General features: G+C 55.6%; 1 protein-coding gene across 1 annotated transcript in view; it reads right to left on the bottom strand.

Moving 5' to 3' along the window:
* CSMD1 (CUB and Sushi multiple domains 1) overlaps positions 1–27077 on the bottom strand; it is a 1050215-nt gene that overhangs the window by 22903 nt on the left and 1000235 nt on the right. The window contains exons 51-59 of the mRNA XM_053916503.2: positions 20425–20619; positions 15962–16135; positions 10691–10864; positions 9230–9403; positions 6677–6865; positions 3766–3939; positions 2222–2404; positions 878–1054; positions 139–318 (exon numbers count right to left, since the gene is read on the bottom strand). Of these exons, the coding sequence (XP_053772478.1) occupies positions 139–318; positions 878–1054; positions 2222–2404; positions 3766–3939; positions 6677–6865; positions 9230–9403; positions 10691–10864; positions 15962–16135; positions 20425–20619 (1620 nt within the window). The remainder of the gene's footprint in view (positions 1–138; positions 319–877; positions 1055–2221; positions 2405–3765; positions 3940–6676; positions 6866–9229; positions 9404–10690; positions 10865–15961; positions 16136–20424; positions 20620–27077) is intronic.

Here is a 27077-nt window from a genome sequence, read left to right on the forward strand (position 1 = left end):
AAAAGAAAATCCAGTGATCTAACACTAGCAAATGAGTCGACAAGAATTCCTAGCATGCAGAAGGGTTACTGCACACGTGCTTTGAATAGAATAAGAGGTCCCTGGGTGAGAAGAAAGCCAGTGTGCAGTGACACGGACCTTTGCAGATGGGCTTGCTGTGGTTCCACGCGCCGTCCGCGGTGCAGCGGAGGGTGGCCGCTGCGGCGGGCTCCATGATGTAGCCGGGGCTGCACTGGTAGCTCACGGTCTTGTTGAAGGTGAAGTCTCTCCCAAACTGGATGCCGTTGGCCGGGGTCCCTGGGTCTCCACAGCTCACAACTGCCACGTGGGAAAACCAAAAGAAGTGGAGAAACACAGAACTGCTATGAAGTGACTTACGTGGTTTCTGGCCAAGTGGCCGCCCCGAGGGTGTCTTCAGAGCGATTCACCGTGAACTGTTAGAGCGACGCGCTCTGGGACGGCTTTGCCGCTGACCAGCGTTTGGAATCGCTTATCTCGACTCGGTTGGAAGCTGGCCGCCTTCCTCGTGGGTCCCTAATGGGCAGGGGGTGTGACTGTACCCCAGGGTGAAGGACAGAGTCTGTGTCACAGAACCTGGCACCTCTCCTGCTTCCCTGCAGACTAAGTGGTCGACAGAGAGGACAAACCTGGACTTTTGGGGGCCTCAGTGTGACAATATCCAGCCCAACTGGCCATTTAAGGCAGTTTGAACCACACAAGAAAGAAAGTGAAGAAAAAACGGACACTTGTGAAAGTGTCCATTAACTGGAGTCAAAGTATCCAGCCAAGCCAGGTATGTGTGTTTCCTCTCTGTGTTCAAGAGTCAACGCTGCACTTGAAGAAATAAACTCGTGCCACTGGGGCGCCGGCCCCTGACCTGTGCAGTCGGGCGCGGTGCCCGTCCAGGTGCCGTTGGCCGTGCAGTGCCGGGTCGTCAGCCCTGTGGTCCGGTAGCCCTCCCAGCAGGCATAGATGACCGAGCTGGAGAACAGGACGCCGTCGCTGCTGACGATCATGCCGTGGGTGGGCGTGCCCGGGTTTCCGCAGGACACGGCTGTGAGGGACAGAGACAGGGTGCACAGGGGAGTGACCCTGCCTGAGGGTGCGGAGGCCGGGGCCCAAGGGGCATCGGAGCGACAGGGGGAGGGTGGTCACAGAGTGGCAGGGCCCATGCTCCTCCCAATGGAGAAAATATATGTCTCACTTTACGACTCACACCATCATTTTATATGTTACACTTTACGTTCCGTACATTGTAACACAGTTAGGTTATATACAACGTAGTCAGACCGTATCCAAAGATGTTATTTTCTAATTCTCTATATAACCTGTGATGGAAGAAGACACAGGTGCAAGGAGAAATGGCGAAGTAGATAGAAAAGGTGAAGTTAAAGAAAACGTGACTGGCGTTTCTTGTATTGATATTGTGCCAGCTTATTTGCATTGATTGACTTATAAAACAAATATTTCATCCACACAAAACCAGTTGTTTAATTTGTGTGACTACTCTGCACTCAAAAGTTGAGAGGTGTGCATACCACAAACCTCTCACACACAGTGTCCCATGTGTCCGAAACCCGCACCAGCGATTTCTTGGGCCCCAGACCCATCCGTGTCCCTGTGGCCACAGTGCTAAGGCAGCCGGGCCCCGTACGTGACACAGTGTCTGTAAAGCGCCTGTGGCATTTTGCTGTTGTCACTGGTGTCTCCCCATTCCTGCTATGTCTCTGCAAGTCACAGTGAAATACATTCACTCCAAAACAGGACACGGGAAATCACCCCTGAGTGTCCCGCGGCATGGGGCGCTGCCCATGGTCAGCGGTGCCCTGGACGTGGGGCGCGCATTGAGACCTACTTCCGCTGCATAAATCTCATTGGTGCCTCCACGCTCCGGTTGGCTGGTCCCTCACTCGGCTACTCCCCACCAGCCATCACACGTTACAAAAGCACCGGAGTGTGTCATCAGCAGGTGGCCAGGAACCTGCTCGGGCTGCAAACCCTCAAAGGGTGTGAATGGACGTCACACGGCCTTTGGAAGCTCTAACCAGGTGTCTCCGTCTACACAGTCTGTTTCCTCAGGATGCTCTGACACAGGGTGGGGAAACAGCCTCACTGTGCAAACCGTCCAGCCCTCTCCGACTCTTGGACAAGCTCGCCGGCCACCTCACAGGGAACCGCGTGTCTAACCACAAGGCTGCCGCTCAGAATCGGGCTCGCTCACCTTCGCACACAGGCTGCAGCCCCGACCAGGACCCACTGACCAAGCAGGTGCGCTCGGGGGAGCCACGCAGCAGGTAGCCCACCTCGCAGGAGAAGCGGAGGAGGCTCTTCGTCCTGAATTCGTCGCCAAGCCGGGACCCGTGTGCCGGCGTCCCCGGGTCCCCGCAGAACCCAGGGCTGTTTCCTGTTGACGTGAACACACGTGGCAGAGCCATGTGGTTAGACTTGGATAAATCAGAGAATGAAAAGTCACCGAAATGTGTGCTGGAGAGGGGTTATGGTTACACGGCATTGCGGCAGTCTAGTGAGGGAGATTCTAGCGTAGTGCAGAAATGAGGGCCTGCAGAGACTGGTCTTGTGTCACCAGAATAGCAACCGTCCATTGAGGCGTGGCTGTGGTGGCTGTCGGTACTGCTGAGAGGAGGAGATAAGACACCGGGAGCGCGGAGGTAGGGCTCGTCCACGGAGATGTCTGTGCGATTATGGAAGGGCCATTGGGTCAGGGGTAGTGGGGACTCAAAAGTAAGGCAAAGAGGGATTTGATTCTTCCGAAATATAGCCAGAGTTGCTGCTTCCCTGTGCATTCATTTCCGTGAACGTTTATTTAAGAAACATTCACGGAAAATTAAGACAATTACTTTTTTCAAGGAAGACGAATGGAATGATCAATTGCAGAGACGGGGGAGACATGGAAGAATTCAGAGGAAACGCAGAAAAGGAGCAAAGAGCAAATGGGGACAAACTGAGCCCCAGCGCGGGTGACAGAGAAACTTTGGACTTCTGTGGGATAAACGGGACAGGCAGGTGGTGAGCACTGGGGATGAAGAGGATGCAATAGAGACAGACTCATAGGCAGAGGGTGGGCTGTCAGCTTGGCAGGTGCTGGGGGTCGGGGGGTGGAGCAGACAAGGAAGATGAGAGAGGACTCATGGACACGGACAACAGTGTGGTGATTGTGGGGGCGGGGGAGTGGGGGGAGGTGCAAGAGGGCATGGGGGGTAAATGGTGATAAAAATAAAATAAAATAAACTATTGAAACTAGTTAAAAAGGTGATGATGATAAATAATAAGGCATATTTGACTGAAATGGAAATATTAATAATTTCAAAATAATTGTACCCTTATGCAGTATTTCAAATAATCACCCAGTTGCGTCATTGCTCACCTGCACAGCCATCGCTCACCTGTACAATCATCAGTCACCTGCACAGCCATCGCTCACCTGTACAATCATCAGTCACTTGCACAGCCATCACTCACCTGTACAATCATCAGTCACTTGCACAGCCATCGCTCACCTGTACAATCGTCAGTCACTTGCACAGCCGTCGCACACCTGCATAGACAATGCTCACCTGCACAGCCATCGCTCACCTGTACAATCATCAGTCACTTGCACAGCCATCACTCACCTGTACAATCATCAGTCACTTGCACAGCCATCACTCACCTGTACAATCGTCAGTCACTTGCACAGCCATCACTCACCTGTACAATCATCAGTCACCTACACAGTCACTATGCACCTGCACAGCCATCGCTCACCTGTGCAGTGAGGCAGGGCCCCGCTCCAGTGACTGTCCTCTTGGCAAACCCTGGTGCTGTTGCCCACAAGGCTCCGGGCCCCTTGGCAGGAGTAGTGAACCACGGCTCCGTACGTGAACACCTCTCCCGTGACGACGGCGTTGGCCGGGACGCCCGGGTGCCCGCAGGATATAGCTGAAGGGAAACGATGGGACTACTGCACGTGTCGTCCCCGTCACACCACTTTGCATCGGTGAGAAACGCCTACACCCCCCATACGCAGGCCCGCGTGGCCCTACAGCTCCCTGTGCATGAGAAACACCGCCTCCTAAACAGGCTCCCCCCCCCGACCCCCATCTGTCACTGCAGGCAAGGAGGAGCCCTGCCAATGAGGATGTTTTGTAAACCCTAAATTAAAGTCGCTTTGCCTAAGGTAGACGTTCACCTTTAGGCTCTTCCAAAGAAATTCACTCTAGGTAGATTTTTTCCGTCTGCCCTTACCTGTACCCCAGATAAGTGGTGTTACTCAAAATGCTAGGAGTCAACATCGATTCCTCAAAACCAGTTCCCCTCTCTCTTCAGATCGATGACAATCACGTATAATAATTCGAGGGAAAGTCTGTTTAATACGCTTACTCTTCAAGTCCTGACAGCTGCGAGACAGCTCTAACAACTTTTCTTTGAACAGGTGACAATCTAAGATGTTTGTCAAACAATAATATAAATTATTGACTGATCTGTTTCTCCAGTTATTCTACAAAATAATGTCAGTGTTCCCATTCGTTTTCTTAAAATCACACCAAGTCAGACCCATAATTTATTCAGAAATTATCCCTCAAGAAGCCACAGTTTGGACTCCGGGTTCACACGGGATAATAAGGATTTCTCTTTCCTTGTTGACAAAGCCCCAGATGAGGGGAAACAATGGATGAACTGCATGCTACCTGCAAATCACTAACAGGACTCAAATCCTCAACAGATTATCTCAAGGCTGCTGACAGGCCCCCAGGGGTAATCGCGTGTGCTGAGCGGCAGCCCCAGGGGACGCGGCCCCAGGCCCGCTGGCAGGGTGTTACTCATCCTGAGGCCACAGTCACCCTGGGAGTGGTGGTGGCTCATCCCCAGGAGAACAAGCCAGCTGCTTACTGCAGACTGTGGCTCCATGTGGACAGACAGGGGCCCAAGAAAGAGCTAATTTGAGCCAAATCAGTGGGAGCGTCGGCACCTGACCAGTGCCAGGTGAAGGAGAAAGCAAATCAAGGGAACCAGAACGGTGAGGCCCGTGATGCGACGTGGCTGCCGCAGAGCATGTGGGAGTGGACCGCCCCTCGGAGGACCTCTGCCCCCCGTGCCTGGCAGTGGCCATGGTTAATGATGATACGGGGGTGAGCCAGCCACCCGGGAACACGTGAGCCGGTAAAAACCTGCTTCCTGGAGACTGGGAGCACGTGGGCACGTTACAGAAACAAATGCAGGCTCACACGAGCCAAGGAAGGCTTCCAAGAAATGTTTGGGGAGAAAAAGGAAAAAAAAGTGATTTCTTGGAAAAATTCCATTGTGTGAAGGCAAAGAAACCAGAAAGCGGCAAGATTTGATGAAGAGCCTGATGCGTTTACTGATGCGGTTTTGTTCTGAGGAGGCTGGGCGCCTCTCTGCACTCTTTCTCCATGGAGATGGCCGGCGTGGTCACAGCCAGAAAGAGAGACGGGCGTCCACGTGGGTCGGAATGGGTTGGGAAGGGCAGAGACGTGCAGGACGAGAGTCTGCAGTCCCAGCCTTTCTGATACATACTGAAATGCTCTACAATGACAAGGGGCAGCAAGGGCCACCACCTTCTCCTCACATGCAATCCACGAGGGGCTCAGGATGCCCCGCCTCCCTCATGCACACTGAGACGACAAGATGCTCGTTCTAAGATGAGGGGCTCAGGATGCCCCGCCTCCCTCACGCACACTGAGACGACAAGATGCTCATTCTAAGATGAGGGGCTCAGGATGCCCCGCCTCCCTCACGCACACTGAGACGACAAGATGCTCGTTCTAAGGACTGTTTGGTTTCTGACCGATTTGTAAAGGGCCAAGGAGAGTAGCCCCTTTCCCTAAGTTCCCGGCTGTGTTCTAACAAGACGGTGCTCTTTGAGCTCAAGAACAATGCGCTTTTCAAGTTAAAAAAAAAAAGTAAGATGATAGCTATTTAGGTTTAAAAAACCCCAGAGTTCTCGTTAACCTACGTGGTATAAGGTGTACTGACAGTACTGTTTTCAGGGGGCCAGGTGGGGACCACAGATTTCGTCTTCTCACTGAAGCACCCCGCTCCTCATCTGCCTGCCCCCAAGTTAACCGTGCAGGCCGAGAGGAAGCTGCTATGAAGACAGTCTCTTTTTTAGCGTAGTTACTATCAACTCGACCAGAAGTGCCCACGACACCCAAATATGCCCCTCCAAGTTGTCCCCACTCTGGCCGCAGGTGGGAGGACTGTTCCTACCAGCTCCTTGGCCCACATTTCTGAACCCGGGCTGACCGACGCAGGGAGAAGCGAGAGGCACATGGAGCTGGGCGCCCTGTCTGGCTGTGCGGGCTTAGCCGTCACTGGGTTGAAGCAGAGACAAGCAGCGTGAGGAGAGATGAGACGGAGCGGGTGTACGTGGGTCCATGTCTGGGCCTGTCTCTCCCTGGGGCCAGGGGCGTGAGTGAGCACGCCAATGTCCCCCACCTTTAATCCCCCCAAAACTAGTCTGAGTTGTCAGTGGTGACTGCCGGCCAATCTACAGAGGCATCATAATAACTAATACAACCTGTGACTTGAGGGCTGGGGGGTAGAGAGAATTAAAAATCAATACTTTTTTGACTACTTAAAAAAAAAAAAAAACATTTACTCTGTTGGTGTTTTCAGAGGGTTCGGGGGCACGAGAACCCGAGACAGCCGCACTCACCCAGGCACTTGGGCAGAGAGCGGTCCCACAAGCCGTTCGCCATGCAGGTGAGGGCGGACGAGCCGAGCAGGTAAAAGCCCTTCTTGCAGTGGTACAAGATGCTCGTCCCGTAGATGAAGCTCTCAGGGGGCCGCTGCTGCCCGTGGCGAACGGCGTTGTCCACGAAGCCCGGGTCGGAGCAGTTGACCACTGGGAAGGACAGCAGGACGGGCGGAGCTCAGAGACAGCCGCACCTCGTCACCCAGGACGGTGGGGTGGGGAAGGAGGAGCCCTCGTCGCCACGGAGAGCCCGCCAGATGGCCACGCCGCAGCCAGCTCACGACGAAGTCCACTCCCCTGTGAAACCTGCTCACCGCCTCGGGCCACTGGGTCCGAGAATGTCAAGCAGGGTACCGGCGACTACAGCAATTTTAGCAACCTGAGGCTAATTTCCTTGAACTATTTCTTAATAACGGGCATCTTCCGTGCAAAATCTGAACCCAAGCTTTCTTGGTTACACTTTTATGTTATGAAAATAACCTAGAACCAGCTGGAGCTCGTTTGTTTAAGTATTTTTACCCACGCGTGCTATTTCTGGACGGTCTGAGACAGTAATGAAGCACCCCCCCCCACACACACAGAAATGCTTCAGAGGCGCCTCATTTCTGCTACGGGTCCGCTGCAAATGCAGCCGAGGCTCTTCTGTCGGCTCGGCAGACACGAGGGCCGAGCGCCCGCCCCCTTCAGAAGGAGCCCGTGGGTGCCGGCCGGGCCGGGCTGTGGGCTCTGGTTAGTCTGGGTGGTGCTGCCGTGGCCTCTGGGTGGAATGACAATGTGCGTGAGCAGGTGCAGGGGGACAGAAAGGAGCCCGCAGGCTCGACCCAGCATGACAGAGAACCAGGCAGCTGTGCGTGGGAGTGGCGCCCCCTGCAGACATTTCGGGGCCATCCAGTGGTCCTGTAGCTAATTCGTGGGCAGCCCTGTGCTTCTCAGCCCCGCGGCTGCGCAAAGCCCTTCCCCGCGGAGCTCTGCGGTGCTCCCTGGCTGTAGGCGGAAGGCGAGGGGCCCAGCCGAGGGCCACTGAGATGCCTTTCTGTGCTGTAGAACGCTGTTCTAGGCCTTTTAAAAACAGCCCTGAGTGGACAGCAGAAAGAATCAGGTGCTTTGGGGTTAAACAGGACACGTTTGGGGAGCACAGGCAGATGTTTTTAAGGTTCTGTGGCTCATTGTTTCTGCAGGCGAAGAGTAACCGCGCTCACTGAAGTAACAGGAATCACTGCCTGGAGAAAGTCTAATGAGCTTGGAGATGAGTGACTCCACGACCTGTGAAACCGTGTGCGTGGGCCCCTGGTCCCTGGACCCACAGGGCAGGGGTGAGTCCCAGCCAGGTCACGGCGCCCAAAGCCCCCCGTCCGCAGTCCCTGACCTGCACTCGCTAAACAGAACCGAACGCTGTCACTCGGAGGAGTTCAGCTGCTAGGCCTCAGAATTACGCTACCGTGAGAACACAGCGGAGCACTTTGGGTTGTGATCTCCAAGCCAATGTGGAGAAATAACTTCAGCCCTAGCTCAGCACTTCGGCTGCGTTTTCCTCAATTTTAGAAAGGTGGTTGTTCAGGTGGAAAGGTAATCAGTTTCCTTACAAACAAACAAACAAGCAGCTCTCCCCCCTGGGCCGCTGGGCCGATGCCTTGTAGGCGGTGGCAGGTCTAGTGGGGCTGCCCCGGCGCTCTGCTGCTCTGGGAGCAGTCGCCGAGTGACTGCGGCTTCCCTGGGGCTTCTGCTCTGAGTCTGGACATCCCGGCCCTAACGTCCGTGCTTCCTCCAGAAGTGGAATTAGGAGGCTTCTCTTCCTCTTAGAGCTAAAGCCGGGTACTCCGAGACAGGCTCGGGCCAGAACTCCATGGCTCGGTGGCCAAACTCTGACACCTGCTATCGGCACTAAGCCGCCTGAGTGCTGCGTCCTGCTGTGGTCTCGTGGGACAGCAGCTCCTGGGGTCAGCTGGGCAACTGTCAGGACGAGGGGAACCCACGGGAGTTAGGCCTGCCCCCCGCATCACTGCCAGGAAGTCAACCTCACCGGCACAGTCGGGGGTGACTCTCCCTCCATAAGGGTGTTTTATCGGAAAGTAACTGAAGTGAGACCTAGCTGCTCTGACCTAAAACGTCTAATGACACAAAAGGACGGAAAGCATTTTCCTGGACACGCAGATTGCAGTCTGGATCTTTGTGGTGGTTTTAGAGGAATGAATGGCACAAGTGAAGATTTAAAGGCAGCAAGGACTCCTTCGAAACCTCCGTAAGGCTACAAGCTCACGGGCCCAGAGGTGCTGAGCAGACGCAGTAGCAGCGGATGAGCGGGTCGGTCAGTGAGCAAGCGGGGGAATGGGAGGTGCTGTCTCGGAAGTAGGGAGCCCTAGACGTTCTGACTGGGTGTCTGTCCCACGGGGAGACCCGGGCCACGGAGGGACGTGTGTGCATTCCTCTCGGGAACATTTTCTACAGCGACGGAACGCCATGTGGGAGCCTGCCACTTGTGCGGCGGCGCCCCCTCGCCCCCAGGAGCTTTCCTACCTCGACAGGTGGGCAGAGGGCTGCCCCACTGCCCGCTGCTCCGGCACTGGGCCTGGGATGCGCCCTGCAGAACGTAGCCCGTGCTGCAGGTGAAGTTCACCACGTCGTTCAGGTTGAAGGCGCTGCCGTTGGTGAGCCCGTGGGCGGGGTTGCCGGGGTGACCGCAGGTGATGGCTGTGGGGGAAGACAGGTGTGTGTCCTCATCAGCAAGCAAGCACGTCACCCCTGTCACCGGGAGTTCACCAGCAACAAGCAGCAGGTAGTCGAGTGGGTGGATTCGAGGGTTTACAACTAATCAGACCCCCTAGTTAGAAGGAACTATTGGGAAACACCATGGGCTGAGCCCACAGGATTTTGTTAAAATGGTGGAACATGCACCAAAAAAAATGTACTTTTTTCATCATAATAATTACTATGTCTTACTCACATTATGATAGAATAACAAGTACTTTTCAAATAAAGCGATGAAAACAAGAGATGCTGACATTTTTGCATTAATCACGAGTTTTGAATATTTTCGCCTTAGAACACCAGCTAATTTGGTAGACCCCTCATTTCAAAATATTACAGGGGCTTGGCTGATCGTTTCAATTGTGTGTGGATACATTATTGCAGTACCAACTTGACATCATGAAATTAGCAAAAACAAGTCTGCAAACCAGGGAGCACTTCCTCTGACAACCCCTCTTGCATGAGCCTTCCAGATGCAGCGAACTCTCGCCCCATCCAGCTGACCCAACAGCCGCACAAAAGCCCAAAGACACCCTTTCCCGGCCCTTTCAAAGGAAAAACACGTCACCGCAAGAAAACCGGCATTTTTCTCCTCCTTCATCCTGTCAACATTTGTTTCTTCTAAGTAGCGCTTCCACCCCCTGGCTCTCCCAGACAGCACCCGCCACCCTGCTACGTTCGCAGACACATTTCCTTTGTTTAATAAAGCAAAGGCGTGAGAAAGTTTGGTTTAAAACAAAATTTGCGATGCGGGTGCAACGTCTCCTGAAAACACTCCCCCAGGTTTACCTTTGAAGTTTCAGAGTTTGAGCATAATCATCACATGTAATCCACCTCTTTCTATGGGAGGAAGGACCGGTCCCCAAACTCTGTGGTTTGATGGGTCCGGACAAAATCACAGAACTGGGGTGGGGGGGCGGAGGGAGTGGGTCTGCTGCGGGGATGCAGCCTGGGCACTCAGCTCCACTCCTGTCCCCCATCCACCCCGTGAGGATGTCAGGGGAAGGAGCCCCATCTTCTGCTCCATCCTCCAGGGGGAGGCTCCCTCTCAGGGGAGCGGCAGAGTCTACTGGAGGGGGGACAGAACTGGAGCGGGAGGGACCCTGGGGACAAAAGGGGACAGGCTGCCTGATGGCCCCTCTCAGGAGAGATCTCCACTTGGGTCTGTGCTCCGACTGGAGGTGGAGAGACGGGAGGAAGGCGGCCCCTGCCGCCCTGGGGGTCACTCACCAACACACACCGGGGTCTGCCCGGACCACTTGTGGTCTTGCAGGCAAATCCGGACGGAGGTGCCCACGAGCCGGAAGCCAGGGTTGCACTGGTACACCACGGTGTCCCGGTAGCTGAAGCCGTCCCCGCTGATGTGGCCGTTCACGACGGGGTCTGGGGACCCGCAGTGGCCCGCTGAAACATGGGGAAACCAGTGAGCACGCTTGGGGTCTTTTCGCAGAAGGACTGCAGTAGAAACTGGTGGGCCTCCGTGGCCGAGCGGGTAACAGCATTGGATGCAAACTTTCTTAAACATGTCCCCTTTCTGCTCGTTATGGCAGAGTTTTTCTGTTTAACCGGTGTATTTTCTCAACAACCGTGGGTAACACAATTAATATTTCAAGTATGAAATTGATTATGGGTTTATTTCCCCAAGTATGAATTTCCCACTTACTTATTTTACTTATTTTACCAGAATTTTATTTATCTTGTTTTTCTATTTCCACTGTGAGAGAATACGAAACATTTTATAAAATTTCAAAGGAGGGAGAGGTGTCGGGAAATCAGTTCGACTTTGGACACGCGCACTGGGGTACACCTGGGCCAAGGTTTCTGTGAAGGCGGCCTGTACAGAGATGGAGGCGGAGCCGGGGAGCGGCGGTGGGGGGGTGGCGGGGAGGGACGAATGGACGAATGGATGCAGAGCGGGTTCTGGAGGAACAAGGACAGACTGGCAGAGAAGCAGCAGGTGGCTGGGCTGCTGGGAGGAGGAAGGGCCGAGACCATGTGAACACAGCCAGGTACGGGGGCTACGCCCACGGACAGAGGGGTCTGACCAGTGAGGGGGTGATGGGCTACTGATCTGCACAGGTGTTTCCGACGAACAGAATACGCATCACTAATGTCCTCTGCCACCCTGGTTCTCGACTGCGGTGCGTGTACTTAATTCATTTTGTTTTCACTCCCTTTTCCCCACCACCGGGGCCCTGGCTGAGATGGACAGATCGCAGCACTGGTCTTCGGGGCCGGCAATTACACGGAGAACAACTTACCACCACGGGCTCATTCCGCCCCTCACCTAAAAGCGTTTTGGATGTTTGAAAACAACCATAAAGTCACTTCCCAACTCTTCTCTCGGCCAACCTGATGACCACCAGTTTCCCACCCATTCCTCAAGTCCACGGTCACCGCGCTCTTCTCTGCACGCACGCCGATTCCTCAACAGCCCCCGAAACTGTCTGGCAGAACCTCACTGCCAGCTGCGTATGGACTCCGGGGGCACAGGGAGGGCGGTGGACCCACTCTCCGGGCCTGGACTCCGGTGGAGCAGGGCCGCCTCCCGGCACGTGTGCCCACCAGCAAGTCCCCCTGTGTGCCTGGTTGTAACTGTCTCACCTTTCACCGCGAGTGCGGTTTGACCTTAGGGCCACCGTCTCCTCGTGTGTTTGGCATCGTTCCCAGAGAAGCGTTTCTGAATCTGTCGCCAGACGTTTATTTTCACTCTTCCAGCCGGGATCACGGTGCCCCGACCCACGGCGGGGGCAAAGCTCCGGGAAGGGCCGGAGTGGGGGAGAGAAATGCGCACCTGCGGTCTGTTTTCCGAATCACACCGACCCAACAGGGAAGGCCATCGGTGCAGAGTCCCTCACGCAGTTCAAAACAGACAACGCACAGCCCTTGCCGCACACTCCCAGCGCCAAGAGTGGCCGCGGAGAACCTGGATGTCAGAAACGCCTTTCTGACCAGTGTGTCTCCACACCCACCTACGAGGAACGTCAAGCAAACAACGGGGGGCCCAAGCTCGCGTGTTGTCTTGTGAAACGGTATTAGCTCTTCATAAATACACATCACCAAAGTTCTCACAAGAGGGTTTGAGTGTCCGCCGTGCGTCCCTAACATTCACAAACCCGGGGTCTCTGACAGCGAATGTTGTTGGGTTTTGTGGGAGAGCCCACGGCAGACACCTGTGGACTCCAGGGCGCCTCCTGTGGACACGGGGTCTCGCTGGCGCGTCAGGGATGTCCCCAGGCAGAGTCCTCTCCTGCCCTGCAAACTCTGAAGCTCCCTGGGGCGGGTGCCTCGTCCTCGGAGTCCCAGCTTCTAACACAGCCCTCGGTATTGTTATCACAGTCCTTTCTGACGGCAGAGGCCACATGAAGAAGAACTAGCCCTTCTGCATCGTCAACCTCTATTTTAACACCGACCCCAACGTGTGAGATCGGTTCTCCTTCCACAGGGGACCGAGACCTGGTCCTCCCAGCTTCACCGCCGGGACCCCTTCTCACGGACCCTCGCTGGTGGTGGACTGTGCACCATGCCCTCTGTCCTCAGCTGTACTTCTCTCTTGAGTGGGTCCCGGGGCGGTTGCTGTGCAGGCCGTCTGGCGTGACCGCCTCTGTTTCTTCCGGTAATTTCCTACCCCCCCCCCCCCCCGCCCCCGCCCTGTCCCAACGCTGAGGTGGTTTGTCTCTCGGAGTCAGAGTTTGGGGGTGGTTTGGTTTTACTGGGGAGGGGGGGCATCTCTTTTAGAGTTGAAGCCATGGGTTTGTATCAGCTGTTTTCCGAATTTTAAAACAATATCCTCACCAAGGCCTCCGTCATATTTTGAAGTCATTTCCCGCTACGACTATGGAGTTTGCCCTCTTAGGGCCCAGGCAAGCCTGAAGGTCACCCAAGGTCGTTTTGCTTGACAGAAACCCAGCATGAGTTTCAAGAGAGTCATAACCATGGGAAGAAAAGAGATAGGATTTCAATGACAGGAAGTAAAAGGAAAATAGTAGCAAGACTGGTAAGCCCGAGGCCTGGGGGCAGTGTGGGGAGGGACACAGTCAGACAGTGGAGGGCTGGGCACAACATCCCCTTTCTGGTGTGAGCCCGGGGGCAGGTCTGGCCCGCCCGCACCCCCCACCCCACTGGCGGCACGCAGCTGGCCCTGCAGCACCCCGCCTCGCTGGCGAAGCCGCACGACAGGCGCTCAGACCCACGGATGTGTCCCTCGAGTTACAAAGTCTCCGCTGTGCGGCCACACCGCCCAGGTTTAAGCACAATTCTTGATACGTGTTGGCTTCACAGTGTCGGGCAAATTCCTCATTTCTTTCTTATCTGTAAATAGAGATAATAAACACTTCCCATAGTCCTAATGAAGATTCCGCAGGTAAAACTCACAACTGCCTTGTGCACTTTTAGTCATCGATAAGCCACATTATTCTGAACTACTGTCTTCTAACGAGGCCTCTGGTTAATTCTTGGATTCCGGAGGTGCCCTTTATCTATGCGATCAAATACCTGTGCGGATGCAGGATTGCAGCCCCTCCCCTTCTCCTCCCGAGTGCCTCAGAGTCTTCTCCACCACGGCCATGCCCCCGTCCCCCTCCCCGGTCACCTTTCACCCGCGCCCCCATTGTGGGTGCCGCGGACATGTGTTCCCGCTGGGGGTGCTCTGCCGTCTGCCCACGAGCTGTTATTCCGGAAGAGACGTGCTTCTTGTCCTGTTCCGCCTGTTAGGGATGTTAGCCTGCAAGCTCGGCTGGCAGCTGTGAAGCTGTGTTTGCTAAGTTTTAAAATGTGTTTAAACATTTACACTAAGTGCACTACCCATTTTCTACTCATCGCCTTACAAACACGTGCTTGTATGTCACTGCTGACCCTTTCCCAATTTTTTCTCCCAAGTGCCCTGTGCCTCCTTTGATACAGTCATTCCTCTCGTGCCGTGTCCGAGTCCCACAGCACAAATCGTTACCCATCACAGCCGGGGCCCTTTTCTTCCCCCTCATTTTCAGCTCGAATTCCTTCTGAGAGCTCCCTCCTCCAACAGCATCTCAGACACAACGCATCCCAGTGGGGCCAAGACAACCACTCGGCACACTCCCCCTCCTCCTTTCCACGTCGAAGCCGGGCCTGCAGTCTGACGCTGCACAAGAGGAAAAGGCGCCTTTGGGGTCAACAAGACCCCAGCGAAGCCCACGATTTAACAGCTTTGCAGCTTGAAGGTGCCACCCAAACTCCCCGAGGCTCCGGCGGCTGCCTTTCCCGCATCCCACACTCACTGTGAGGACCAGTAAGGGAAGGGTGTGTGGACAGCAAGGCATGACTGAAATGCGTTTTCATTTCTTCCCACCATTACAATTCGTAGTGGAGATGCGGATTTCCTTGGTCACCTGCTCCCTTCCACAGGCCAGCTGCAGTGCAGCTGCCTGGGAAGACCTGTCCCTGACCGCGGCGTCCTAAGGAGAGCGCTGCTCGATGGAGGGACACTTTCGTGGGCACAGTCAGGAACGCGCACAAAATCTCAGCACCCACACAGTCCGAGGACACGTCCTAGTTCCCCGAACGCTGTCATGAGGACACGCAACAAGAGTGTCCTTGTCCACCACACCCCACACGCACGGTGTTCAATGGGCGCTTGCCTACGTCTGTGGGCTTTAAAGGGAGAGGGTGTAGTTTCACGGATGAGAGTGACAACCCCTGTCTTCCTCTGGTGGCTGTTCTCTGGGGCCACCACTCTGCTTCCGTCCCCTGTCTGCAAATTCTCCTGAGTCTTTCTACAAATTCTCCTGAATGAAAAGAACATATACTTTTACTATTCAAAATGCCCCCGTCTCGGCTCAGTCCCGAGAGTGGTCCTGGCCTGGGGAGAGCCGGGTGCGTCCGCTCTCCTGCTTCTACGGCTGTTGCGTGATGAAAACATCATCGAATCCCAGCGAGTTTGGAGGTGGTTACTCCCCCTTTTACCAATTACGCAGGGCCCTAAGAGCAGCATTAGAAATCATTGTATTTATGCTGCTCATTCAACAATTTTTATACACTTTTCAGAGGGCTTTTCAAGAGAAACATTATCAACTTGATTTTTAACAATTATCACGCAAAACATCTTAATCTCCGGGAAAGAAGACCAAGTCGTTACACGCTCTTGCTATTTTAAACGATTCACTGTACTTGCCTCAGCTGACATTAACGTCCCTCTCTCTGACTTGTCGCCATGATTTGTAATTCTTCAACTGCGTGAGCTCTTTGACATTCACCTTGGTGAAGCGTGAGCCTCTGCACTCCATGAAACAGCCTTACGTCGTCGTGTAAGGCACGGCGTGACCTTCGTTTGTTGGCCAGACCGGAAACAACCCCACAGACACTTAGAGAAGAGTCCCAGGGTCAGGGCGGCAGTGAGACCGGCTGGGACTGAGTGACAGGCTGTCGGGCCTCTGGAACGCCCGTCCCATGCTCAGCCCGGCTGGCTCTGCTCCCAGACTCACTGACCTGAGCGGGCACGGGAGGCGGGGCGTGGGGGGCGCTTACCCAGGCACCGCGTCTCGGAGCCGCTCCAGAGCCCACTGGCCAGGCACTCGCGCACTGGCGAGCCCACCAGGGTGTAGCCCGTGTTGCAGGTGAAGATGGCCGTGGCCCCGAACACGGTCAGCGTCCCAATCTTGTTGCCGTTGGGGGGTGAGGGCAGGCTTCCGCACGAGATGACTACGAGACAAAAGAGTGATGGTGTGACTCTTACCTCAGGTCTGCAGGTTATGGTGTCACCTGAAAATAACCGCATCTTCCGTCTTAGTCTTCACTGAGAACGCGGGGCAGGGTGCCTGCTCAGGGTTAGGTAGGCAGCCAGCTGGGGTGCATCATTTTCCTTCTCCTACCTCCTTGAAATGAAAACTTGGAAGTTTAGAGTGGATTCCAAAATCGTCTGGGTCCCTTCAGATGCCCGGGTTTCCAGCCTCACAGGAAGCTAAGCCTTTCTTGAAAAAATACTCAGTACCCAAACATATTCCCACCCAGGCCAATCTACCAGCCACACTGGCCTCCTGTCCACCCCTCTGTCTGCCTCAGTCTCAGAACCACGCGCCCGTTTCTGCACACCAGCGTGTGTCCAGCAGGAGTTCAGATTGGTCTCTCTTGGGGTCAGGGAGTGGGCAGAAAGTCCCGCCCCGATAACAGCACTAGCTCATTTATTCTTCCTTGGACTTGCGTGATTTGTCGGGATCCTGAGCTCCATACAAAGGCTGACTCAACAGCTGATGCATGGAGTCTTTCTAAAAAATTAAAAACTGAGAAAGCCCAGCCCCTGCGTGGCTGCAGATCAGGCGACCGTATGCCCCCAGTGTACACCGCTGTCCCCGAGTAACCGCTGATGGTGTCCACTTCAGCCCCCACGCCTGCGCCTGTTTGGGAGCTAAATTACATGGTCACTTTCACCAGAGACGTGCGCTCCAAATGCACGAGGGATGGAGCCCAGGGGCAGGAGAAATGACGAGCCCATCCGAGGCTGCAGTGCGTTTCTGGCAGGTGGGGGTGGGAGAGAGGAGAGGCTGTCCTAAGAGAAGCGCTGGGACACCACTGCTCGGGGTCGCCACGTGCGAAGGGCTGTGGCCAGAGGCAGCAGGGAGCTAGCAATTCCCAAGGCCTTGCTAACAGCAAACTGGTAAGACGCAGGGAAACAGAGGTTCAGGACGCAGCTCCCGGCCGCAGGCTGCGCGGTTCTGCCCTCACTTCGGCAGTCACCTGAGGGGGACACTGGCTGGTTTCTGCAGTCTCGGGGCCTCCTGGGTGCCCCTGTCAGGGCTGGGCTGGTAGGGGAGGAAAAGTAGCTCCCGTCCACTCTTCTAGATTCCTGGCAAGACCCCTGTGGAAAGTAACAGCCTAGCAGGAACAGAAGCCGACAACCACAGCTACCTCCTGGAGGCACCTGAGACACCCGGAATGCTGAGTGACTCTCCAAACCGGCCCGGGGAGCCACCTTCGACACCGTCTCCAGCTAAAGGCAGAGGGCGGTGGTGGGGCGGGGGCCCGGGCTGGGGGTTGTCAGGCCAAGTGCAGCAAGTGAATCCCTGGCAGTGAATCCCTGGCATCTCCATTGATAAGAATTTCTGGAGGCTGGTCACCCGCCCCCTTGTCCCTGGGACTGAGCAGGAGACACCTTACAAGTGGAGACTTGCCTCATAAATTTGAGTGCCCCTTACAGAACGTTCCAGGGGAACGCAGGAAACATGTACATTTTGCTGCTCACCAGGATCTGCAGGTGTCACTGGGTCACCGCGGACGACGAGGTGCTTCTAACCCATGTTCTTGCCTGTCCTTTGTCCTCGGGCCCTCTCGGTTATTGAGAGAGAGGCACTGAGTCTGGGATTCTCAGCTTACGTTAGGGTTGTCCCTTACAATTCCGTGAGTTTCTGTTGGCTGGATGTTGAAGCTTTCTTCTTAGGTGTATAGATAATTCGAATTGTCATTTCTTTTTCATAAACAACTTTTATTGAATTTTTTCCATTACTGTTTATCCCCCCCTCCCCCACCATAATGGCCACACTGTTGTCCATTTGCCCTTCTGCTTTGCTGCTCACGTGAGTGACTCCTTCATTACTGTGTGAACACAGCGTCTCTTACTAGGGGCCGCGCCCCTGCGCCCTGCCACGTGGCTGCGCCTGGTCCGTGGACAGGACGCCAGCCCCAAGTGCTCCGAGCCTGTGAGCCCTGTCTCAGGACCTGCTCCTCAGGGGCCGAATCCAAGGTGTGGAGCCTTCGCTGATAATTCACGCGAAGAAAAACGCACGCCCGTTCCGCGTGGACCAGCCTTTCGAAATACACGGATCTTACTGCCAGCTGCGGGGGCCCCAGGACCGTGCAGAACGGACAGGCAGACGCACACAGCCTGTGGCACATGCCCTGTGGGCGATGGTCCCCGGAAACACGGAAAGTTCTGCTCAGAGCGTGTCCTGGCCCTCGCCTCGCTGTTGAGGGAACCACTCCCTGAGTCATTAGCAGCGGAGACAGCTAAGCCCCTGGGGGGTCGGATGGTGCACATTTCATGATGCTGCTGACAGGTTTGCTGTGCCAAATGTCAGTGAGTCCGACCAGGATTTAGATTTCCCAGTTTGTTGTGAACTTTTCATTAAGCCTTTTTCCAAACATAGCATGAACTTCACCGTGACATTTAAAGATCCATTTGTAGCCATGGAGGGAAACTGGCCCGTGGTTTACACTTTGGTGCTGAGAGAGCATGAGGCCACCTCCTCCCGCAGGTCCCAGCGGCCTGCAGCTCCGCAGAAAGGCCCGCTCGGCTCTGCATCCATTCTGCTCTCCCAGCTTCTGTTAGAAGTGTCCCAGAGATGGGACCACCCCAGCTTCACCCTCTGGGGTTCCGTGGATCATGAAGGAAAAGCAAAGGAGTGGAGTCCAGCACCAGCTGCAGAGGCCCCGTGGCAGTGACCCAACACAGGGATGAGGGAAGCGGCCCAGCCTGGGAGCGCTGTCTAATTAAAGGGGGGCCCCCAGCATGAAAGGGAACAAAGAAACCACCTTTGCCAGACATCCCTGGGAAAGCCTTAACTCCAGGCTCTCTTCTCCACTCGAGTTTTCAGAGTGAAATCAGGAAGTCTGCTCTCCCCTCCTTCACAGTGCGTTCGCACGCAGGCCCTGATGCTCGGGGTGTCAGTGGGAAAGAAGTCCGCTCGGGAAGTAGGGGTGCACAAACGTGCCGTCAGCTGTCCCCGGGGCGAGGCGCGTCCCTGGAGCTGCCTAACGCCGGCTGCACACTTGGTTAGGTGTGAGTAAATCACGAGAGTGTCACTTCAGGTTGTTCTGAGTGGTGGCCACGGTCCACTCCTACGTGGAAGGCGGGCGGCAAGAACGCCCTTTCTACGGTCTCCCCTGGGTGCAGGGGAAAGGGGCGGGCCCACGGGCTAACACACCGTGCATGCACCAATCAATCTGGTGCACATGCCCAGCTGCCTCCTTCACAAGAGGACCAACCGAAGCTGGTCTTAGATCAGCAGCTGGGACAGAGGGACCTCCCAGAACTCAGGCAATGTGGGAACCCCCACCACCGCCGCATGGCTGTGTGGAGGGGGGAGTTCACTAATTCAGGGTCACCACGCGGAGGAATCCGGGGACTGGACGGTCACACCAGGACGCTGCTGAGGGTAGGGAACCACCCCGGAACAGAGGGTCTGGCAGGGCTGGCTGAGGACACGGGCTGCTCTTGACTTTGATGGAGGACAGTGGGCTCGTGGAAGTCACCGGCCGGCCCTAATTTATGTCCGCATTCCTGGCAAATAGCTCAGTATGGGTTGAATTAACAGCTGTTCCACTAAACACTGAATAACAATGAGTAGGAAACACATTCGTTCTTTGGTCTTCCCCGTCTGTCTTTATTCTGCTTGCCCTTCTTGAGCTGCTGCTTCAGCAACGAGACGCCGGCCCAACCACTTGTCTCTGGGCGTGGGAATTTCCCGCGAGCCGTCCACGGAGGGCCGTCGACTCAGCACGCCTGGATCGCCTGTGCTCCGAACAGTAGTAATGCTGCTTGTTCTTCTGTGTATCCATATTTGTTATGAAACCTACTCAAAACCCTGCTGGTCTTGTGCCTGCAGGAATAGCGACCTCCCCTCTGAACATGGTCCTTACTGGGAACCCAGCGTCTTCAGCTCAAATGCTGTTCCCACGGCCCTACGGAGAAGGCTGAACAGCCATTGCAGGCAGGCTGGGCCGTCTTTTCAAACACACGCCTGGCCTGGACTTTGGGCTGATTTTAAAGTTTATAAAACACAATCACTAACCAGGAAAAGACGGCATTTAGCATGTAATCCAGCAGCTTTACACCTTTAGAATGTCGAATAGGATGCGTGTTCTTCATTGTCATGGAAAGAGATGCCCCCCCACCCCCGCCCCCCGGGAATCCACAGGATGCACCGCACTGATGTGTGATGGGCGGGGGTGGGGCTGCCTCCCTGGGGTGGGGGGCCGGAGGGGGGCCCCGTACTCACCTCTGCACCGAGGCCTCTCCTCGCCCGAGCTCCACGTCCCGTCCGCCTGGCACTGCACCAGCCTGCTGCCCTCCAGGAAGTACCCGGGGCTGCAGCTCAGCACCACCTGGGCCCCGAACTCGTTCAGGGCCCCCGACACCAGCCTCCAGGTGACGTGCTCGGACAGCTGGGCCTCAATACCTGGGCAGGTCACCGCTGGAAAGGAAGCAGACCGCATGTTCAGTCACCCTTTTGTTCCCTGAGGGGTCACATCAGGCCGCAGCGGGTGGTGAAGCCCTTCTATCTGCGACCGGTCTGGCTGGGCGACTCCAAGGTGGTCCCGTGATTTGGGGTTTTCTCGGCACCCCCGTGCTCATGTAACAACCTCCATGTAAGGGACAAGCCAGTGACGCAGGGTACATGTGTGTGAAGGTGGGACTTTCTCCTGGGAAATGACACATGTGTAAAAACACCCTTCACACGCTGTGTCTCGGAGCTCTCCAAGCAGCTCAGAACTGCAAACGGCCTGGACGGCAATTCTCAGAAGAGCACATGCCCTCCTCCCCTCCTCCCTGTGAAGCACGACGGCTCCTGAGCATGCAGGGCCACATGTGTGCACACGGGGCCACGTGTGATCATGTGGCACTGACATCATGCAGAGAAATGGGGCCCCATATCCAAGCAGGTCGTCCGCTGATGCCCTGAGAGAAAGGCCTGGGGTCAGACTGGGCCTCGGTCAAGGTCATGGGCGCCTATTACAATAGCAGCAACGAGAGCAGCACTCGTGGCCCTGCCACACTGCCGCCAGCGTGGACTCCAAGCAGCGCGTGAAAATGCTGCCTGTGCAAAATGTCACGCATGTGAGTCCACACACAGTTTCTGAAAAGCGCCGGGATACTGGACGCGGCTTTGCCCAGTGAGGCACAGAGCCTGCTGGTGTGGACACGGAGCCACCTGGGCTGGCAGGGCCCCGTCGGGTGCCCACGGGACGGCGTCGACCGACCCACGCACGGAGCCTGGGGACGTGAGCGAGAAAAACCTGAGTTTCTGTCAGGAAATGAAGAGATACATGTTACTTCCAAATTCTAGGCAAGTTAATGATCCCTGAATCAGGCCCATCTGAAAGGCCACAAAAATCTTATTTATTCTTCTCTCAGTAATTCACCAGGCTCGTGTGCAAAACGACCAGAAAAAATAGGTCTTTTGTTATTATGATGCTGTTGACGAGGTTTAGAATGTGAAAAGCAATTGCAAATTTAAAAGGAATCCCAAGTCTTTTTCTCTGGGTGTTTTTTAGAGAAAAGTCGCCCACCCCACACGAGTGTGTCCCTGTTTCAGCTGACGACACGAGTGAAGTGTCCCTCTGACTGAGTGCCTTTACATTCCAGGGACAACGCCAGTTCTGGAGCCTTTGGTGCTTTGGCCTTGTGAGCCCACGTCTCATCTCAGTCCCGGCTCACCCGCGAGGAAAAACCCATTCCACCTCCCCGATGGGGCGGTTCCAGCAGCCACACGATGGTGCCCGCTGCCTGGCCTGCCCCCGCCTGTCCTTGCCTGTCCCTGTTCCTGCAGGCATGACCGACGGTCAGCTCCCACAGTGGAGGCCGAGCTTCCCTGGAGCTCCCGGCTGTCACCCCCACGCCGACTCCCAGATCCCCTCAGTCCCGCCATTCCTCGTGAAGACGGCCGGCGCTCGGTCCACTCTCTGTAAATGACCTTGTTCTGGTCTCAGTCTTGGCCTCTATCCCCTCCTCCCTGCAGGGCCCTGAGCTCTTTTGTTGCAAACACTGTCGTCTTTTCCCAGGTTTTTTTTTGTGTGTGTACAAATCATGTCTGACTTCAAGCAGGCGCTGATGTCACGTTAAGGAAAGTGAGTGCGTGTGTATGAGTGACTGTGTTTGCACACACATGTGTGTGCATGGAAAAACGACGGGCCGAGAAGATGGTGTGGCACCAGCACACAGAAACCAAGGCACCGCAAGCACATGGGCGAAGCTGAGAGTGAGGAGTAAAGTGAGAACCGAAAGAGACGTCTAATGTAGGGTTCGTCTTGTTCTGTGTGTCCTGAAGGCGGGGGGGGGGACTGGGGGGTGCTGCAGGTTCCTGAAACACTGGTGATGGGGTTTTATTTGTTGCTCTCAAAGAGGCTCTGAGAGAGAGAGAGAGAGAGAGAGAGCACAAAACATCCGAGTTCGAACAACGCGTGACCTTCCCCAGGCAGTGAGACCCCCAGTAATGTAACCAGGACCCCGTGGGAGAAGACAGCCTCCGTGAGCAGGGGGAAGGCCCCTCCTGGCACGCTCGATCTACACGATGCCAGTGTCTGTGAATACACACACACACTCGGCACAACAACAACAAAAAATGGACGCCAGACAGTCCCCGTGGAAGACCACGTGACGCGGCAGCTGAGCACTGAGCAAGACCCCGCGCAGAACCTCGTGGGAGGAAGTCGGGGAAGGGGGGCTGAGGGCCTTGGGGGGAGGGAAGTCAGACGTGGAGCGGGCTCCATGCGGGGGGCCCCACGTGCCAGCCCGATGGCCAAGGGCCTCTCCCCGAGACGCACGATGACAACATTGAACTGCGGTCACAACGCGACAGAGAGCAGCCTGAGAGCCACGTGCTGGCGTCCTCCCCGATGCAAATATCTCCGACTGGACCCCCGGGTTGCCATGCGCCCTCCACCCCTGCACCGTTACCCTCACTCTCGGGCCTGGCCTCTCAGACGCTATCGGCTTAGTGTTTTCCTTGGAAAAGGGTCCCTGTCACGCTGTGGATATAAATGCACATGTGATGTCACACTGAGCTGGTCCTCACAGCAGCTCTGAGGCAGGGACACGGGCGTCATTACAGTCATTTGCATTTTTTAAGGGTGAGCAAGTCGGCTGAGCTCGCCCCAAACTGGTGGGAGCCCGGAGTGTCCCCCACCTTGGGTTTCTCTGGCCCTGACCTTCTCCGCCACCAGAAACAAAGCGACGAGACCGTATTCATTCTACAAGTGACGGAAACAGGTGACACGGGACACGTTTTCCAGAATTAGGTCCATGAGGATTCCAGACACACCAGCAATGGAGACCGCACCAAGAATGATACAGTTCTTAAAGGATGTTTTAAAATGTTGTCCCATCTGGAAGATGCAGCAAAAGAAAAAAAAACTTGCTCATGTAAATGGTTTAAATTATGTTTTTGACAGTTGTAAATGAATGAATTGCCAGGCCAAGTCAAGCGAAATTAAATGTTTTCAAAAACGTGCAGGCTTTGCTGGTGCGATAGGAAAAATCTGAGTGTTTGCCCCGGGCCCTTCCACTCCTTAAGGAAACACAAGTCAGCTCCTCTCCCCTAAAGAAAGCATCTCGTGTGGGGCCGCTTTCTTCTGTTCTGCCACGTTCAAGAGAACAGGGGCCGTGGGCCAGGCCCACAGACCCGACTCGGTTCCCGGGCTGCCTGGGCTTGTTGACCGTTTCCTACTAAAAATCCCTAAATAATACTCCAATCAGACAAGAAGAGCACAGACAGTAAGGTTTAGGTGCGAAAACGCGCATTTTGTCTATGCCGTGACAGCGTGACAAACACAAAATAGTGTGCGTTTTGTGTGGGAAATATTGGCTTTCGTCTTCCCATGAGGGACGCTGGTTTATCACGGACCCACTCAGCCGGTGGCAACCAGGAAGACGTGTGGGGGATGACAGGTGGCCCCTGTGAAGGACGTCCCCCAGCCTTCCCCTCGCCCATCACAGATCCCTGACCCAGATCTGCGGTGGTGCTAACCAGCCCCGAGACGCAGGGGGGCCTTGTCTTTCCCCCGACACACCCAGCGTGTGGAGTGCCGCTTATGGCCTAGCTCAGTTCGAGCTCATCTAATTAGACTTGTGACTGTCCGATTGGCTGCCGCTGGCGTAGGAGGATTCAGTTGGCATCAGCCCTCTGCTCCTCCTCACACCCGCAGCCCGGCCTTCAGCCCCTCAGAACGGGCGTGCTCGCTGGGCGGGGAGGGGGTGGGTGCTGCTGGCGTGCATTAGAAGCCGCAAAATGAGGCTGTTCGGCTTTGGCAAAGAAGGGCCGTAAGTAAGGTCCTGGGGGAGCAGGTCCTGACGTGGTTTAGACGCTTTTCCCGCCATCAGACTACAACGTGGGCCTATGAACGATCTGACCCACAGACCAGATGAGGTTTTACATGGGGCTCTACGGACAGAAATTGCTCGGGGATTTCTGTTGGAACCCCGGAGCCCAAGCCGGTGAGTAGCGTAGGAGCTACTGGGAATAAGCGTGGATGGGATTAATGAAGGGGGGTGAATTAATAGAGCTGAGAAGTAAACTTCGAGGGTGTAATTTACGAACTCACCCAAGAACCAACCAGCTTTTCAGAGGCCCCAGACAAAGAAGGTCCAAGGCCTTAGTGCCCCCGATTCTTTCTTCCCCGAGACTCCTGGTCGAATCCAGACTCCAAACACGTATGGTCTGGGGGCCTGGAGTTTCGGGATTTCTCCTCATTCTGGGGCTTCCTGCCCTTCCCATTCGTGAAGTTTGCAAAACCCTCGTGAGACCAGATGCTTTTTCTGCCCAGGCTTCCTGTCCTTATGTTCCTCTGGTCACTCTCAGTGGAGACCACGACTCAGACCCTGGACACTCCGACCACCTCTCTTGGAATGAACCACTGGGTGGCGGCCACGTCAGGTCCCGGGTTCTCCGACCTGGTGCACAGCCTCACGGTGGACTCCGCCCACGCAATCTGATCTTGGCAAGAAAACGAGGCCCCTGTTGAAACCCCGTTCACTCAGCAACACGGCGAATACCTCTTGGAACGTGTGGGTCTGTGATCCCAGTTCGACACTAAAGCTGTCCCTAATGACGCGAAGTGACTGGTTGAAAACTGGATGGAAGGAGCTTAAACAGCCCTGCGGCATGGATGGGAACGGCGCCGCTGCTCGTCTGAGCGTCCAGTGAAGGGAAGTCTCACGTCTCGCACTTCGAAGGCGCTGTGGCATCTCCGTCATCTGTGGCTCTCCTTCAGAAAATGACTTTTTCAGTCGCTTCTGAGCATTCTGTAAGGCTTCCTGTCCTGGCTGTTCGTTTCGCTGTCGTTTGCGTTTTGCACTGGGTCCCGAAGGAACATACTTCCTCGGGTCAGTGTTCCAATGCACACCGACACCCCGCACCGGACCACGTGTCCGTCCACTCCTCTATGAAGACCGTCTTCCGTGGGGTTTTTGTTGAGAGGAAATTATTTGCTTGAGCAGATTTTATGCATCTGCTTAAATATTCTTTCCCGATGCCCCCAGGGACGGAACGCCCCCCACAGTGTTTCGATGTGAGCTACCAATAGCAGGCTCCATGGGAATCTGTGGGTCATGGAGTGCGTGACCCAGAATCGTAAACTCTCTGTGTGTGCGGCACAGTTATTGTCGTGGGGGCGTGACAAGGACTCATGGGCTTCGTCGTGGGGACAGACGGCACCCTCCAGGACGTGGCCTCCAAGCCAGGGGCCACCTCGTTGGTAGACCTCATGTGCTGTTTGGTAAGACAAGCTGACGTGGTCGGGGCCACACTCTGCCCCCCTCTGGCAGCCAGGAGAGAGCAGGAGAGGGCATGAGACAGTGGGGGCCGGATGCTTCCGGAAAGGAGGAGGCTGCTTCTGAAGCCGTGTGAGAAGCTCACTCCAGACTCGCCGGGAGTGCAGAGTCGGTGCCACGCCCTCTATTTTTTAGCATTTTGATGATGTTAATACATAACAAGTAAATTCCATTTAGCGGGCTTGTTTTTCTAAGTCCCAGACGTAAACGATCACGTGCGATATCAGAAATGCTTCAGAAACCCCTGAACTGAAAACCCAACCCCCAACACTTTCTTCTAGCAGTATTCAAAATGTTTCCAAATACCTATAATCTAATTCATAACATCATATGTAGCATCGGCCCGTTTTCCCTTCAGAAACCGCGTGTGAGTGAGAGCTGCGTGAACACGTTCTGCCCGGATGACCACTGGTTGTGACATTTCAAAGGAAGTGCCCCGCACCCAGCGTCTGCCGAGACCCTTCTGTCGGCAGCGCAGGTAGAGAGAGGCGTGGGTGCTGGTTTTCCTGCCTTTGCCCGGCTGCCGGTCCGGGGCTGGAACACGGCAGGCAAAGATGCCTCTGCACTTACACTGACCAAGACGTGTAAGCGCAGCCGTTCCAGGCAGCAGTGAGAACGACCACCGGCTCGAGGCCGGCACGCGTGCAAACTCTAGTGTCACTGCCGGGCGGCGGCCAGGTGAGGCCCTGCCGGTGGCCGAGCTCTCCTCCCTGGCACAGAGCGCCACCGTCCACCTGCACGTGGCGTGCGCAGCGGCCTTCACCGGCCCCTCTGTCCCCGGGGCTGAGTCCGGCACAATGAAATCCCGGTGGCCAGGGGAAGGGCCAGACCACGCTGGGACACCTCCCAGGGGCTCCCGTGCATCTTGTCCACACTACACTGACCTTCGGTCTCCACGGCCTCTGCAGAGCATCTAGAGACACGCCTGGGAAGGCGGGGACGGGCCCCTGGTCTCACCAGACCTCCCCTCCTGGCTGCGAGTTCCGTGTGCACTTTGAGGATGTGTTTCCAGTTTGCATGTGGTGACCCTGCATGAGGCCTGGGGGGGCGGAGGGGTGGGAGGGCGGGGGGAGGTGGGGCTGGGCCTTCCACTCTCAGCTCGGC

This window comes from Desmodus rotundus, chromosome 13 (assembly GCF_022682495.2).
Source record: "Desmodus rotundus isolate HL8 chromosome 13, HLdesRot8A.1, whole genome shotgun sequence".
Lineage (NCBI taxonomy): Eukaryota > Metazoa > Chordata > Mammalia > Chiroptera > Phyllostomidae > Desmodus > Desmodus rotundus.